Raw genomic sequence first — 15,626 nt, 5'->3', positions numbered from 1 at the left:
ACAGTATTTTTGTAACAAAGCCGGCGCTCCAATGATGTCACTGGAGCGCCGGATATTAAGGGAGTTGTAGTCTTTTATCCCGACCGCGTTGCTTATGCCTGTCTAGACTGTGGTCACTAGGGGGAGCTGTGGGGTGACTGACGCCACAGTCCCTCTGTTACAAGCAATTCTTAAAATATATGTATTGCAGATGCTTCAAAGACATTATAAATACTTCAAAAAATTCTGTTATATATGACTTCCAAACTCAGAAAAATAACACTAAGACAATTCTTCCCATAGAGTTATCTAACGAAATTTAAATGAAAAGAAAGAACAAAAGGGTACTTAAATCTCTGGTTGGATTTATTAGTTCCCTGCCCGCCAGGGTGGGTTTCCCAAAAGAGGCCTTTTCTCCTTGAAAGCATTCATGGCGCTTTCTTCCTAAGGGAGGTCATGAAGTAGGCGAAACAACCTCTAGCCCAGAATGATTTGTTACAATTTTGCTTTTCCAATGATCTCTTCCTTCATTGTGAGTCACTGGGGACTTTATGACGATGTCTCTGCCTCCATAGAGTTGACCATACAATAGAAAAAACACATGTTAAGTCATCCTGCAAATGTGTAAAATTACATCTGTGACCTGCAAGAAGTCTGCACTCAGAGACATGTTCCCAGGCAAAACATGTTTGTAGATGGAAAAAGTTAATGAATAGGCATCAGGCAAGTGAAACTGGTAGACACGTGCAAAGGCCCAGGGGATGGAGCAAGGCAAATGCTAAAGCAGATCTTTGGTTACACAGTGCACTGAAGGATACGACACCAGAGGGGTAGAGCCAGGTTATACAGTAAGTATCTTTGCGGTCCTGGCAAGAAATATTTTTATTTTGAATTCAGGGAGGTCAGAGTTAGCTCGGGTGAAAACCAGAGAAAGCTGCAATGGTTGTCGTGCAAGGGGATGCAGCTTTCATGGGGTTAGCTCCCCTGAAGCTGCAGGGGAGCCAGTTTAGAGGTGGAATCAGCTGGATTGGCTATGATTAGGTAATGGACAGAAAGCAATCAGTGATGGAGAACTCTGTGATTCATGTGCCTTAAACACATGTGAATGGAGAGATGACTTGCTGTATATACGGTGCCTGCAAGGAGCTTGTGGGCTTCCAAGTGTCGTCAGAGGGATAGACTGTCAAATACCTAGCTCAGAGGAGACAGGCCTGGACTGGAGACAGAGATATATGTGACAAAGAGGTGGGAACTTGAGCCCAAGGATGGAGAAGATACCTCAAGAAGAGTGTGGAGGGGCTGGAGAGGCGGCTCACCCTTTAAAAGCATTTGCTGCTCTCCCAAAGGGTCTGGGTTTAGTTCCCAGTACCCACGACTATCCATAGCTCTACTTCCAGGGTTCCAATACCCTCTTCTGATCTCTAAGGGCACCAGGCAAACCTGTGGTGCGCATGTAAGCATCAGGAAACACACACAGGTGTGCTCTTGCACACGCGAACATGCACACACAGCCAAGGATTCCTCCCATCTGTGAAGCCGCTTGGTAGAGCCTAGAGGCCCGAGGTAGCAAATCTGCAGGGGGCCTTGCCACCACCAACTGGTTTTAATTCTGATGGGGGGAACTTGCTACTGGACTGAGGACTTGTTGAGCTGTGCTTTTCAGGACATGTTGATCCCTGCCTCCCAGCTCCCTGGAAAGGGGGAGAGGAGCCAGCTCCTCAGTAGTTGTGGAAACAAAGCCTGAGACATGGGGAAAATTGGCATCCTGGACTGTTTCCTGGTCTTTGTAATCTCGTTTATGTCTTGGCATCAGCTCAAGGCTGAGAGGAAGGCTCAGATGCAGGGATCTGGAAATTACCAACTATAACCTTCTTCCACAGGTCCTGACACCAGGGCCCAGTGCAGGGCCTTTGAGGACAGAGTAAGCCCAGAACTGAGCAGACAGCACTGCCTTGCATAAGAAGGTGGAAGGACAGAGAGGAGGCCAGTCTTGAAGACTGCCATGAGGTGGGGAGGGAGGCTCTTTATCCTGTGTGGCTTCTCTAGGTGGCCGAGGAAGTTAACCTGCTCTGTGTCTGCCCTTTACCTGCAGGGGGTCTCTGGTTCCTGCCCCGCATCCCCTCCCTTCATGGGTGAGAAGGCTTTGGATTCCCCGTCTCTCAGTACTGACAGCTTTAGTTCCTGTTCAAGTGGGTCTGTCCCCCTCCTACTTCCTTGTGCTCCACTTCACCGCCAAAGCCAGAAGAAACTCCGGACACCATCAACAACTCTCCTTGTGGGGCTTCCTAGACCCAGGCGCGAGCCTCGATGAAGAAACACGCTTTTGGTGTCGCCACTTGGCCCTGCGGTTCTTGAACCAGACCTGAGGAGGAGGAAGACCAGGACAACTCAGGCCCCAAGGACCTACCTACCATCCAAAGAACCTTGGAAGGACTAATAGGTGGGCCAGGATGTAGGCTTCACCATGGAGATGTAGGTGAATGGATTCGTGACACAGCCTTCCCTCACACACAGAAGAAAAGGACCAAGACTTACTATTTTCCTAGTCTCCCCAGACTGAGCAAGCAACCAAGCTCTCTCTGTCTCTGTCTCTCTGTCTCTCTGTGTCTCTCCCCCACCCCACCTCCCCACTCTTTCTCTCTTGTGTAAACCGTGTGACCGTGCAACCTAGGTGGCTTCTCACTATGTGAGGAGAAAGACTTTGACGAACTCACGATCCTCCTGCCTCCATCTCCCCAAGTGTTGGGATTACAGATGCATGCCATTAAGCACTATGCCTGGCTAGTTATGCACATTTCTTAACTTTCTCACATCTGGGGCAGGAACAAACGCGTATTTCTTCACCATGGGAAACTGGGGAGGCGGACAAAGTCAGAGAGAACGACTCTAGACACCTCCGAGTTCCAGCGACATCCAAATAGTGTGTTGGAAGAACTGGCCCCGCGCCCCTATCGAGTGATCATGGGGTGGGGCTGGGAGGTCTCCCTCCAGTGTAGAAGCCTACAGGTGAAGCACCATCGGAAGGTAGGTCTTTGAAAGAGAAGAGGTGGCGCTGGAGTTGGTCTCCAGGCTGCGGGCGGAACACCCACCTCCACGCGCTCCTCCCGCAGGCGGATGCGGACTGCCAAGCGTTCGCGCGTGCCTACGTCGGGATACTGGTTCTGTACGAAGAGTGCCTCGAGCGCCTGCAGCTGCTCCTCACTGAAGATGGTACGGTGGCGCCGCGTGCGCCGCTGCGGGCCGGGGCCGCTTGTGCCAGTCAGCGCCGGAGATCCTGTGCTCGGCGCCGTCAAGGGGGAGGGCGACTCGGGCGCCAGCCTCAGTGGCCACCCTAGCCTCAAGCCTACAGGGCGGGCGGGACGGGGCGGGGCAGGGGGTGCGGTCAGGTGTGGGGTTAGGGTTAGGTTGGGAGCCGGGCTCGCCCTGCCGGCCGCCCTGAGAGATCCCCGTCTAGCCTTACCACTCCGCGCGCACTCACCCGGCCCGGACGCGGTCTCCGGGGTTCCGCGGGGCGCGGCGCGCGGGTTGCAGCAGCAGCAGCAGGCGCAGGGAGCAGCGGGGGCCGGGGCCTCGGGTTCGTCTGGCTCGGCGGGGTTCCGACCACCGACGGGCTGCGGTGGCCGCGCCACGGGCCTGCGCTCGGGCAGACTAGAGAGGATGTGCTCGATGGAGAAAGGGCAGGGTCGCCCGGGGTCCCTGTGGCTCGCCGCGCTGCCTGCAGTCGCCATGCCCGCGGGCGGCCGGCGCAAGAGGCGCAATATATACATAGGGGGGTGGGAGGTGCGGTAATCCCCAGACCGGCGCCGCGTTCGCGCGTGCTAATCCCGTCTCCAGTCCTCAGAGAGCTAATCCCCGGCCACGGAGGAGGGCGAGCCCCTCCGTCAGAGTACAGGGTGCTGCATTGCGAAGAGAGAGCCTTGCTCTCCGCCACGTACAGAGCGGGAGGGAAAGAAAGGGCTCAGGAGCCTACCTTCTATATCTCCTCTGGCATTGCCAGGAGATATGCCAAAACCCTGGAAACCTCTAACTCACAGGGTTCCGCCACCGCTCTGCCCCTGACTTCCTTAGTTCTGTCGCTACCCTTGAAACTGGAGATTACCGGAATGAAGATTTCTAGCTCCCCTACTTCCTTGAGCTCAGAACCTTTGTCAGTAGGATAACCCCACTTGGCAGCTCTTGCCCACTTTGAAGCCCCGGTCTGAACCTCCTGTAGAAAAAAAAAATACCATCTCCAGAGTGGGAAGCTGAGGCTGACTTCCAACGCTTAAAGATTCTCTTGCTTGTCTCTTGAGTGCCGGAATCAAAGGCACCAGCCGCCAAGTCTGTGCCTTCTTTCTAGAGTTGAGAAGGTTTTCCTAGTCCTTTCTAGGGCTGTTACTCTTGTTATCTCCTGTCTTAGAAGGTTCCCAGGCCTTTGCCCGGCTCCGTGGTACATCGACAGCTCTCCCACAACCACTTTGTCTAAGAGCTGTTTCACGTGCCCCTGCCCTACCTTTTGCCCAGGCCAGTTCTGCTCTGTCTGTCCGCTATTCTTTCCAACCCCGAGCAAATACTTGGCCCTATTTATGTCATTCTCAACTGTGAAGCTTTGGACCTCTGGCCCTTTGCTTAAGACACATCGCTCTTGGGGCTGGGGATTTAGCTCAGTGGTAGAGCGCTTACCTAGGAAGCGCAAGGCCCTGGGTTCGGTCCCCAGCTCCGGAAAAAAAAAAAGACACATCGCTCTTGATCTCTGAAGGTATGTTGTGCGTCTTGCAGGACAGAGCACCAGACTGCCTCACTTTTACTAAGCTCCGTGGCTCATCTAATGTCATAATACTGATCAACTATCTCTTCCCAAGGGGACAAATGTTGAGAATGGTGGGCCAAGTCTATAGTCGCAGGATTCCAGGGGCTCCAGAGGCTGAGACAAGAGGATTACTGGGAGGGAAAGGCCAGTCTGGTGATATCTGGTTTTCGTTTTTTTAAAAGCCTGGTATGGTGGTACCTTTAATCCCAGCATTTGAGAAGCAGAGACAGACATATCTTTGTGAGTTCCTGGCCAGTCATAGCTACATGGCAAGACCCTGTCTCAAAAGTAAAATTATTTGTTCTTAGGGTTTAGGCAGTCACTGGGTGTGAGGAGGGCCCAGGAATGTTAGCTACCACGGTAGGCAGCATACTCAGTCACCCATCTCCCACACTGCCAAGTCCTCTTGTAAGTTCTTCTGTTGACTGCACTCTAGTACCAGTGACGACTCTGTGAAGCTGAAGTGATGGACATTGCTGGCTCCTCTCTGTCACGAGAGTCCCAGAATGTGTTCATATGAAAGGCTTCCCTAAGTAGTTAGCACTGCTAACTCCGTGTGACCTTTCAGCCTGTCTCCTGGTTACAGAATGGCTGCCACAGCCCCCAGAACTCCTATGTGTTCCTTTGGTTGTAGAAACCTTGTCTAGCAGAACTTCATGTAGAACCATATAGAACACCTGTGCCTAAGCACACCACAATGCCCAGGGGTGTGGGGCGGCCAATTACTCACTCAAACTGGAGTTCTGCTTAGAATGGGACAGCAAGGCCAGGGGCCAGGAAGGCCTCTGTGATATCTTCCTCTTTCCCTGCCCATGGCCTTCTTCCTTTCTCTTGTATTTCTCTCCCTGTAGCAAGACATGGTGCTCTGCCAAGGCCGTGCCCTTGGGAACTTCTCCCTCAATGCTGCCATTGAGGACCACGTTGAGGTGAGCCAGTCCCTGTGCAGGTAGCAGGTATGTGTTCACGTGGCTCATTTGTGTCTTCTGAATTTGCTTAGAGCTGATTGGGGCAATGCCATTGTGTGTGTGTGTGTGTGTGTGTGTGTGTGTGTGTGTGTGTGTGTGTGTGATAGTGTCTTGTAACACTATTTCTGAAAGTATCAAGCAGACAAGCATCTACTTACCCCAATTGGGGAACCAGTGATAGCCTAAGTAAGAACACTACTGGTCTAAGGTCTAACTTGGTAGGGTTACTGAGAATATGGTTGAGGGTTTACCTACAACAACAGAAATGACTCAAAGACAGCTGTGTCACTGTGATGGATTGAGTGACACTAGCCCCCATGAGCTCAGATGTTTTATTGATCCCAGTAGGTGGCACTGTTTGCATAGGTTTAGGAGGTGTGGCCTTGCTGAAGGATTAACATCACTGAGGGTTTTGAGGTTTAAAAGCTGTGATAGGAATGAATTCTTATTCCTCTAAAACTGTAAGCCCACAAACCCTCCTTTTGTAATTTGCCCCACCATGTTTTATCACAGTAATAGACAAATAAGTAGTGCAGTGACTAAATGTCCTGTCCTGTATGGGTGACAGCTCTTAAAAGCTGCAGGCAGCTGGTCTTTCTTTGGTTTCAGATGCAAGACAAGGGACCAAAGCAGACCTAGCCTCCAGGTTCTCCCAGAATCCCCCAGTCCCTACCAGGCAAACCCTGCCCCCAAAGGGAGTGGGAGGAGGGCTGTCACTGAGCTGCCCTTCCCCTAGAGGGAAGGTTCCTCTCTATGTAATTCAGAGATGGCCTCTGCTCATGAACATTCTCTCTCTCTCTCTCTCTCTCTCTCTCTCTCTCTCTCTCTCTCTCCCTCCCTCCCTCCCCCCTCCCTCCCCTCCCTCCTTCCTTCCAGCCTTCCCTACCTCCTCTCTCCTCTCTCCTTTCTCTGCACTCCAGCCTCTTTCTCTTTCTCTCTTCCTACCTTATTACCCTGTCCCCATGGTGACTTCCCTGGCCTTCGTCCTTGGGGCCAGTGAACTCACCCACCTGAAAGCAGTTTCTCTTTTTTTCTTTTCTTTTCTTTTTTTTTTTTTTCTTTTTTTCGGAGCTGAGGACCGAACCCAGGGCCTTGCGCTTGCTAGGCAAGCGCTCTACCACTGAGCTAAATCCCCAACCCGAGAGCAGTTTCTCAAATGAACCTGCCTCTAATATAATCTAATCTGACTTGAATTGGCTAATTTCAGTGGTGGAGAAATAACCTATTAGTCATGTCTGTTTTCTCAGTGGCTCTTACTGCTTCTACCATAATGGGTAGGGAGAGGTCTTGTGAATCTGGTTAGTTTTAGCAACTTCCTGAGATTCTTAAATTGTTTCCTCCCTTCGTCTTAACAAGGTTCCCTTTGAAATGTCCCCCTTTAGAACTTCCTAAGTCCCAACAAGACCTTGGAAGACACTGCTGAACAACAAGAAAAGAACAAAAATATTTTAAAAATTGAATAAACCAAATTTACTTTGTCTTTGGTTGTGTATGTTGGTGGTGCCATAGCTAAGAAGCCACTGCTATATCCAAGACTTACTGCTAGGGGATGGGGATCTACTTCAGATGGGAGAGTACTTGTTCAGAATTCATGAAGCCCTGGGATCCAGGAGCGGAAATTGGGGCAGGGGTGTTGCAGCCTATAGTTGTATAAGCTTTATGCTTTACAACTCTTACATTGATCCATTTAAGTTAAGTTTTGTAAATAATGTAAGATATGATTTAATACCACCTTCCATCTCCGTCTATGTGGTGGGGATAGAACCCGTGGCCTTGACCACTAGGACATATGCCTACCCCACCCCCAACCCACGGTTCAACCCTTTTCTTTTGTGTGGGTCTATGCTTTGTGTTTTTGGGTGTTTTGCTGTTATTTTGAGGCAGGGACTCAGGTATCCCAACCTGGCCTCAAGCTCACTGTGTATCTGAGGATGACTATGAACTCTTAGCCCTCCTCCACCCGTCTCTGGGAGTACTAGGAATACATACATGTGCCCCACATCTCACTAGGATCACACATGTGTGCTCCTTATCTCACCCCGGCACCATATGTTAACAAGCTTATTCTTTCCCGATTGAGTTTTGTACTTCTGTGAAAAACCAATTGACCTCAGGTGCGAAGTGCATCAATTTATTTGTTGGCCACACAGAATAGAACCTTGGGCCTCATGCATTCTAGGCAAGCATCCACCACAGAGCTGCAGCCCTCACCCGTGAAGCTCCTTATTGCAATTCTACTCTATCAAGCTACCGCTTTACTTTTTAAAACAACGGTTTTATCGCTTATTTTTATTTTTTATGTGTGTGGGCGTTTTGCTGGCAGCCTTGTTCATGTAGCCCATCTGTGCAGTGCTTGAAGAGGTTAGAAGACATTGGACCACCTGGGAGTGGAGATACAAGCAGTTGTAAGGTACCATGTCGGTGCTAGGAATGGAACCTGGGTCCTGTGGAGGAGCTGTAAGTCCTTTCCAGTCCATGTATGTTTATTCTCATGCTAGTATTATGCTGCCCGTTTTTTAATACTGGAGAACGAACCTAGAGTCTTATGATGTGGAGGCAGGTGCTCCTTCACTGAGGAGAGGCAGGTGCTCCTTCACTGGTGTGAGGACACCATAATGAGACTTACAAGCTTGGAGGAGGGGCACAACAATTAATAGTCTTACCCAGCTATGATGCCTGTGGACAAAAGCAGCAACCAGCGTGGCACTCACACTGTGGTAGTAACCAACAGCTCTCGAATAACACTGGTGAAGTCATGAACCCTGGAGGAGAACCCACAGCTACCATTTAGTAAACGGATGGGGAAACAGGAAAGCAGTGCGAAGGAAGAGTTGTAATACTTTATCTCATGGGTCACCCCGCCATAAAAGGTGCCATGCACACTGGGCAGGCTGGCATTGTGATGCAGGCCTGTTGGACCCTCCTGGGCCTCTGTTATCCCAGTATGTGGGAGCTGGAGACAGGGCGTTACTCCATCTGCTGAGCATCTCTTTCCCCTGGAAAGAACTGAACCCCATTAGCATCGTTGACTTTTAGCACAAAGACCCTCTTTTGATATTTCTTTCTTTTTTCTTTTTTTTTTTTTTTTTTGGTTCTTTTTTTTCCGGAGCTGGGGACCGAACCCAGGGCCTTGCGCTTCCTAGGCAAGCGCTCTACCACTGAGCTAAATCCCCAACCCCTTGATATTTCTTGAAGCTCATGACTGAAGGTCATCTCAGCTTTGCTTACCTAAAAGTGCCTTTATTCCACCTTTACTCCGGAAGGATCTCTTTTGATGTTAATGGATTCCTGGGTGTGTGGCATTTCCCCCACCCTATAAATATGCTTCTATTCCACTAGGAGGGGGGCTTGCTTGCTTGTTTAGGGACAGGTTCTCACGTATCCCAAGATGACCTTACAGAGATTATTTATGTAGGAGAATGATCTTGAGAACATGTCTCAAAAAGGAAAGGAAAAATTACACATGCACACATGCACACACACCCATCAGTTCTGTATTTAAAGCTAGACATGGCGGCAAACATCCCTACTCTCAGAACTTATGAGACAGAGCTGGAGGGTCAGGAGTTCACAGTCATTCTTAGTTATATAGTCAGTTTTAAGTTAGCCTGAACCACAATGAATTCCAATTGCAAAACATACAAAACCTAGAAATACCTAGGTGGAGCTGGGTGTGGTGCTGAGGCTCCCAGTACTCAGAGGAAGAGGCAGGCAGACCTTTTCAAATCTGAGGGAAGCATGGTCTTCCATAGTGAGCTCCATGCCAGCCAACGCTACATAGTGAGACCATGTCTCAGTGAAATGAAATGAAATGGAGTGAAATGAAATGGGACTGTGATATAGCTTACTGCTGGAGTGCAAGCAGGAGGACCCAGGTCCCATTCCCCACACTGCTGTGCAATACAGGTTGTGTCTTTAGTATTACTACCTTTTACCCGAAGCGTTATTATCTGTAACTGAACTGTAAAAGGTAAGGTGTTACATTGTAATTCCTGTAGATACCAGTAAAAACAAAAACAAAAACAAAAACAAAAAAAACCAACAAAGTGGTATAGCTAATAGAGAAACTAAAGTGGCCGGGACAGATGACACATGCCACTACTCCAGAGACGGAGACAGGAGGATCATTCAAGCCCAGGAGCTTAGAGCCAGCCTGGGTAACATTGCAAGACTGTCAAAAGGAAAGGGGAAGCAGAATGGGCTGGGGTGTAGCTCAGTGGTGGTGTAGCTCAGTGGTGGAGTCTTTGCCTCCCATGAACGAGGCCTTGGGTTTGGTCCTGAGCACCATAAAAAGAAGAGAGAGGAAACTGAAAGAAAGAAAAGTGGAGTGGGTTTGCTGTGTTAAAACAACTCAAGGGGCTTTCCCCCTCTCCTCCTCCTCTCTCTCCTCCCTTCTCACCCTCCCCTCTCCTCTTCCCTCCCTCACGTCCTCCCCCTCCCTTCCCTCTCCTCCTCCCCTCTGTCCTCCTTCCCTCTCTCCTCCCTCTCCCTCTTTTTGTTTGCACTTCTTTTGTTTCTGTTTAATGTGCTCTGGTGATTGAACCCAGGGTCATAAGCACACTCCTTGCCACCCACTTGGTTTGTGTTTTGAGACAAGTCTTACTATTGAAACCTAAACTGGTCTCACACCACACAACCAAGGCTGGCCTTGAACTTGATCCCCCTTACCTCCAGTTCTCGAATGCTAAGATTACAGTCAACTGGCTCAAGTTGACGTTTTGTTTTTAAAATGTAAGACCTAACTAGGAGGGATTTACTTTTAAGAGAAAGCCACCGATGAGCTAAAAAGGAAGATAATGAATAGACACATAGCATGCCTAGAAAAGCTAGATGCTTGTTACCCCAGTACCCATGAGTCACGGGGGTGGGGGTGGGGAACGGAGACAGAGACAGAGAGACAGAGAAAGATTAAGAAGAAAAGAAAGGAAAAAGGATTGGGCAATGGTGTAGAGCACAGAGCATTTAGCATGTCCAGTAAGATCTCATCCTAATTAATCTTAACTGCAGCTACAAAGGCCATATCTGCAACTTCAGTGGTCCCTGGGGTTAGGGTTTTAATACGCCTTTTTGAGGGCTGCACAAATGCAGGTATACTGCAAATCCTGACTTTCCCAGGAATTCTGCACGTTTAGTGTTCAATGTCCTGTTCTCTCGAGAAGTTTCTTTGATCTAAGACTACTGACAGTATTGATTAGTCACCCTGGGGAGAACAGGGCTAGCTGATAGAACAGAGGAGGCAGACAACAATTAAGCGGAAGGCGTTCTCAGGACCAGTCTCCAGACAGAAGTCCTTGGGCTTCATCTGTGACCCACTCTGAAATCAGAGCCAGCCTTTGGTGGGGGGGGGGGGTCTGAGGAGTCATAGCTAGTTCTGTTCAGGGTTTGGGTGGCTCTTATTCAGATAATGACCCAAGGTCAGCAGCAACCCTCACGAGCCGGAGGGCTGATGAGTCAGCTCTGGACAGAGCCACAGTACACATCCTCCTCCTTGGTATGGCCTGGCTTTTTTTTTTTTTACACACCAGTAAATTAACATGTCAGCTCTTGTTTACCTTAGTAAATACACACTTGTCCACCCAAGTGGAGAGCACCCCATCTACATGTCTTGGAAAACTCTCATGTATTCTTGCAGCTGCCAACCCCTCACCCCTAGGACCTCGCTTAACCCTCTCCCAGCCCTAACCTTATCAATACCATTTCAGCCATCTCTGCCATCTGCCCTTTTCTTTGATGAATGATTTTTTTGTTTTGTCTTACTTGTTTAGCTTTATTTGTGTTTTTTGGTTTTTTTTGAGACGAGGTCTTATATAGCCCAAGTGGGTCTTGAATTCACCATGTAGCTTACTAACCTTCTAGATTTTCCTGCCTCTACCTCCCAAGGACTGGGACAGAGTCAGGAACCAACATGACAGCCCAGGAATAGCCTCCCACTCCATTTCCAGCCGCTTCCTCTCCTAACCCCATGCTTCAAGAATGGTGATTCTACCCACACAAGTCCCATCCTGAGGCTTCCTTGCTTTGAACCCCCACTACCAGTAGTCCAGCACTCTCCACCTCTCCTACCCACAGGTTTCTCTTCACTCTCAGCTGCCCAAGCCTCCAGCGTGCAGATCTCATGTCTAGCCTAGCTCTGTGAAGCCAAATCCCAGAGCCTTGCTGGCCTTTACAATGGCCCCTTCCTGGAACTGTCAGTTAGTCACCCCTCTTTTTAGTACTCCACTAGGGACAAGTCCAACAGTGCCTGTCTGCCACCCTTCCTTTTCCCAGTCTGAAGAGAGCATACTGTTTTCAGCATCATCCCTGCCCAAAGAGGACAGATGAGAGGACCCTACCACTGACAAGCTCCGGGTTCTCAACAGGCAGAGAGGTTGAGCAGGCAAGGGCAAATAAAGCCAAAGCCAAGGTCTTGAAAGTGCAATGGTGAGGCTGGAGGTGGGGTGGACCCTCTTGCACTCCAAACATTCAGAGCTGGGGAAGATGGGTTGGAGATGTCTGAAGAAGCCAGGACCCACGATGCCTTCTGCTGGGCCTCGCTGCCCCTCCCCTTGTCCTGTAGGACTCGGGCGTCCCCCTCTCCTTGTTGTCCTCATTCGCTAGCTGGTTTGGACCAGGCCATCAGGATTCCCCTGATTGCATTCTTTCATGCCAGTACCTTTTCTACAGCAAACGTCTGCTAATGCCTCCTTTATCACAGAATTAGGGGATTTGGGGCCGATTGCACAAAGGGTCCTCGATAGCGCGGTAATCAAACGCCAATCGGCCCCATCTCAGGCAGGCAGGGGAAGAAAGCAAGCACCGGGGATTAGCACGGGTTCGCTGCCAGGCGGGGCCGAGATAGCATCGGCGCGGCTGCAGGCGAAGCTTCGGGAAGGGCTTCAGCAGGCCGCGGAGAAAGGCCGGCTTAGCGCCTCGCACCGAGGATTCTGAAACCATTAGAGGGGATTAACACCCAGGTTAATCTGCTTTGGCCGCTCAATTGTCACAAGCAGGGAACATTCCTGAGCTGGACAGACCTGGGGCCAGCTAACGGGTCTCAGTTTCCCCAGTTGTTCAGAGGCAGATCCCAAAATGCCAGATGGGGGTGGATCTGGGCAGCTGCGGAGTGTGAAACCTGACTAGTCTTTTGTTCAGTGCCATCCCTTTCTGGGGACCAGCAGGGTATACAACATACTTACTGCCTCTGCCCTTTCCAGGTAAAAGGAAGAACAGTTCTTGCCCCTTTATGTACCCACTCCGCAATGAGGCTCCAGTTTTCCTAGTTGGGCTCCCCAGGAAGGTGCACATACCTCCCATTGTGCAGCTCTTCTCATCTATCAATGAGGTTGGCCCATAGTAGACGGGGCCAGGCATGTAGCAGGTCCAGCAATGCAGCCTGTATACACTGCTGCCTTCCATAGAAATATAACTTCCTTCTGCAGCTACAACATGACGCAGAGCAGGGTACTCAGGGATGTGCCTGCACCTGGTCTCCTTCCCCATGGAAATACAAATACTGTGCCTCTGATAAACCCACAATTGCAATAGGAGCCTGGACTGGAGCAAGCCAGGTAGGGAGGATGTGGAGACCAGCACAAGAAATAAGTGAAGATCTTTGGTCTCCAACCTGTACCCCAATCAGCACTGGACCATTAAGATCCAGAGGAAGGCAACGATATGCTGTTTTTCTTCCTTCGTTTAATAGTGAGCAATAAGTTTCCAACCTAGTCGCTGTAGAGGGAACACTGAGGAAGAGTCACATTGTCATCAGTGAGTTTGGATATGAACGCACAGGAAGACAAACAGATGAGAGAGTAGTTCAGGAAAATGATTAAGTTCCTGACCTGCACATGGATTACACAGGACCTTATGGGCAGTTAAAACCATAGGGCATATACGGAGAGCCAGAAAGCATGGTCCAGAAGGAAGGAACCACAGGGGGCGGAACTCTGGGACTTGGTGGGGAGTGTCCCCTTAAACTGAGCGGTTAGGAATTGCCAGGGGCTTCGTCAGGCTCTGGAGAGTAGACTGTGGCAGCTGAGCAGGCCAGTGTGGTCGGGCTTGCAAGCGAGCGCGGGAAAATCTAAGGACCCGGAGTGTCCGCGAGGTGCCTCCAGATTAGACTGGCGGCAGAGAGTGAAACCGAAGGCTACGGTAGTCAGATCTATTGCAATTCCTGCATCCACGGCCGCCGACAGAGCGCGTGCGCGGCCCCTGGCTACGGGCGCGTCCTTGTGATGTCATCAACAAGCGCCGCTTGGCTTATTAGCTGGCTTGCTCCGGTTTGGGGTGAAGTGCTTCTGTCTTGGAGGCCGTGTTTCCCTTACTCCGGTGTTTCCAAGGCCTTGGAGAGCGCTAGGTAGCGTTTCTTCCAGAAGTGAACTCCCGGAAACCTCGCTCGCACACTAGACGGTCTGTGCTCTCCATGGTGCACGTCAAGGCAGGCACAGCCCGTCTCTTGTGTTCTGCTCCGTCCGGGTCAGCTTTTGGATCATGGGAGCAGCGTTTTGTTTTTCCTATTTAGAGCACCGGGAGAATCTCCCAGACACCCGAAGAGCTGGTCACTTGAGGTGCTGTCTTGGTGGAGAGGTCCTGGCACGTGGCCAACTGGTGTAGGTCTGTGTGGGCCTTTGTGCAGGCTGGCCAGAGAGCCTGAGCTGTCCCCTACGAGTCAGTGCTTGAAAACTTCCCCGAAGCGTGGGAGCGCTAGGAGGCCGTGCTGCTCTGCTAGTCAGGCTAATAAGGTAGGCATTTCAGCAAGGCTGAGGACCGAAGGGTGGTTTGTTCCTGGGGTCACTTAAGATAATGCCTTTGGAGCATAGGGTACTTAGGCAGTAGCTTCCAAGTTAAGCGTCACCTTGGAAGATAGAATGTGGTGGAGAGGTGGCTAGCCTCCACTGAGAAGACAAATGTGACAACGGTGTTAAAGGCCATGTTGGGGACTCAGGGATCGCCACAAACAGATCAGAAGGGAGAATGCTCTCAGTATTGCCAGGAGAGATGTGATAAGTTACAGGGCCATGCTCTCCAAGGCTGCTTCCACTGTCTTTTTAGGAGATGTAGTGCCAGCATCCCCATTCATTGTCTCCTGTCTAGGACCTCGTGGTCCCCAGTCTTGAGGCCACGAGTTCCTCAGACTCTAACTCTGTGCTGTATACCTACGAATGTATAAGTCCAGGAATCTGTGAAACAGGAAATTAAAAGCCAGCAAGGAAAATGTTGAAATCATAAACCGAGACTGTTTTCTTTCTGAGTTCTGGGATACAACGTGAAAGCAAGAATTCTTTTATTTGCCTAAAACGAGACAGTCCCTGGGCTAGGGCATGGCTCAGACTCTTTGAATCTCTTAGTTTTCTACTTTGTCTTTTTTTTTTTCCTCTCAGGAAACAAGCATTTTTCCAAAGTGTGGCTTCTTTGAATTATAATTGTGATTTGCCATTTCATCACCTTCACAGGGGCACACATAGAAAATACCAGGGGCCACCCATACAGCTGTAAGAGAAGCTTCATAGAATTTAGAATGGGACAGAAGACATCAGCTTGGGGTCCAGCACTGTCCCTCTGTCTAAGCACTGTCCTCACTCTGGAGCTATTGTTCCTCCTGGCACAATTCTGTGAGGATTGTGTGCCTCTGCAAACTTAGTCACCTTCTGGGATTCTTCCCTAGATAAACTCTGTCTGCCTCCAGGATTTTAAGAACAGGTAAAGTTCCATTCTGTAAGTTGCATTTGTTCTGCAAAGCATCTTGATCAAAGACCCACATTACATAATCTAGATAATTATGCTATCTAATTAGCATAATTACTGCTATCTAGAGAGGCAGTGGCCCCAGCAAGATCTGGGGACAGTCAAGGGCCATCAGATATAGCTATGGGTTCCTCCTACAAAAGGTATGGGCCTCTATAAGTACAGTGACT

At 50.0% G+C, this 15,626-nt stretch overlaps 1 protein-coding gene and 2 long non-coding RNA genes across 3 annotated transcripts; 2 read left to right on the top strand and 1 right to left on the bottom strand.

The window, feature by feature from the left end:
• Positions 1–48: 48 nt before the first annotated feature.
• On the top strand, positions 49–2,753 carry LOC134481038 (uncharacterized). Its single transcript, XR_010056212.1, has 2 exons — positions 49–827; positions 2,072–2,753. It is a non-coding gene; the product is annotated as an uncharacterized LOC134481038 (long non-coding RNA).
• On the bottom strand, positions 1,758–3,746 carry Gsc2 (goosecoid homeobox 2). The gene is made up of 3 exons (NM_001108846.1): positions 3,458–3,746; positions 3,069–3,322; positions 1,758–2,341 (listed from the first exon to the last, which is right to left on the bottom strand). Exons 1-3 carry the CDS (start codon positions 3,744–3,746, stop codon positions 2,240–2,242), a joined length of 645 nt encoding a protein of 214 aa, NP_001102316.1. The 3' UTR covers positions 1,758–2,239.
• Positions 3,747–5,455: 1,709 nt separating this feature from the next.
• LOC134481037 (uncharacterized) lies at positions 5,456–7,213 on the top strand. The gene is made up of 2 exons (XR_010056211.1): positions 5,456–5,721; positions 7,116–7,213. It is a non-coding gene; the product is annotated as an uncharacterized LOC134481037 (long non-coding RNA).
• The last annotated feature ends 8,413 nt before the right edge of the window (positions 7,214–15,626 follow it).

The sequence above is a fragment of the Rattus norvegicus genome, chromosome 11 (genome assembly GCF_036323735.1).
Source record: "Rattus norvegicus strain BN/NHsdMcwi chromosome 11, GRCr8, whole genome shotgun sequence".
Taxonomy (NCBI): domain Eukaryota; kingdom Metazoa; phylum Chordata; class Mammalia; order Rodentia; family Muridae; genus Rattus; species Rattus norvegicus.
Note: the sequence above shows the minus strand (reverse complement) of the source record. Positions and strands in the feature narration are given on the sequence as shown.

Excerpts from the sequence above, each read along its gene's own strand:
- Gsc2 (NM_001108846.1), bottom strand. The coding sequence starts at position 3,746 with ATGTATATATTGCGCCTCTTGCGCCGGCCGCCCGCGGGCATGGCGACT. Across the intron at positions 3,323-3,457 it reads GGAGACCGCGTCCGGGCCGG|GCTTGAGGCTAGGGTGGCCA; the intron begins GTGAGTGCGCGC and ends CCCGCCCTGTAG. Across the intron at positions 2,342-3,068 it reads TGCGGGAGGAGCGCGTGGAG|GTCTGGTTCAAGAACCGCAG; the intron begins GTGGGTGTTCCG and ends CCTCCTCCTCAG.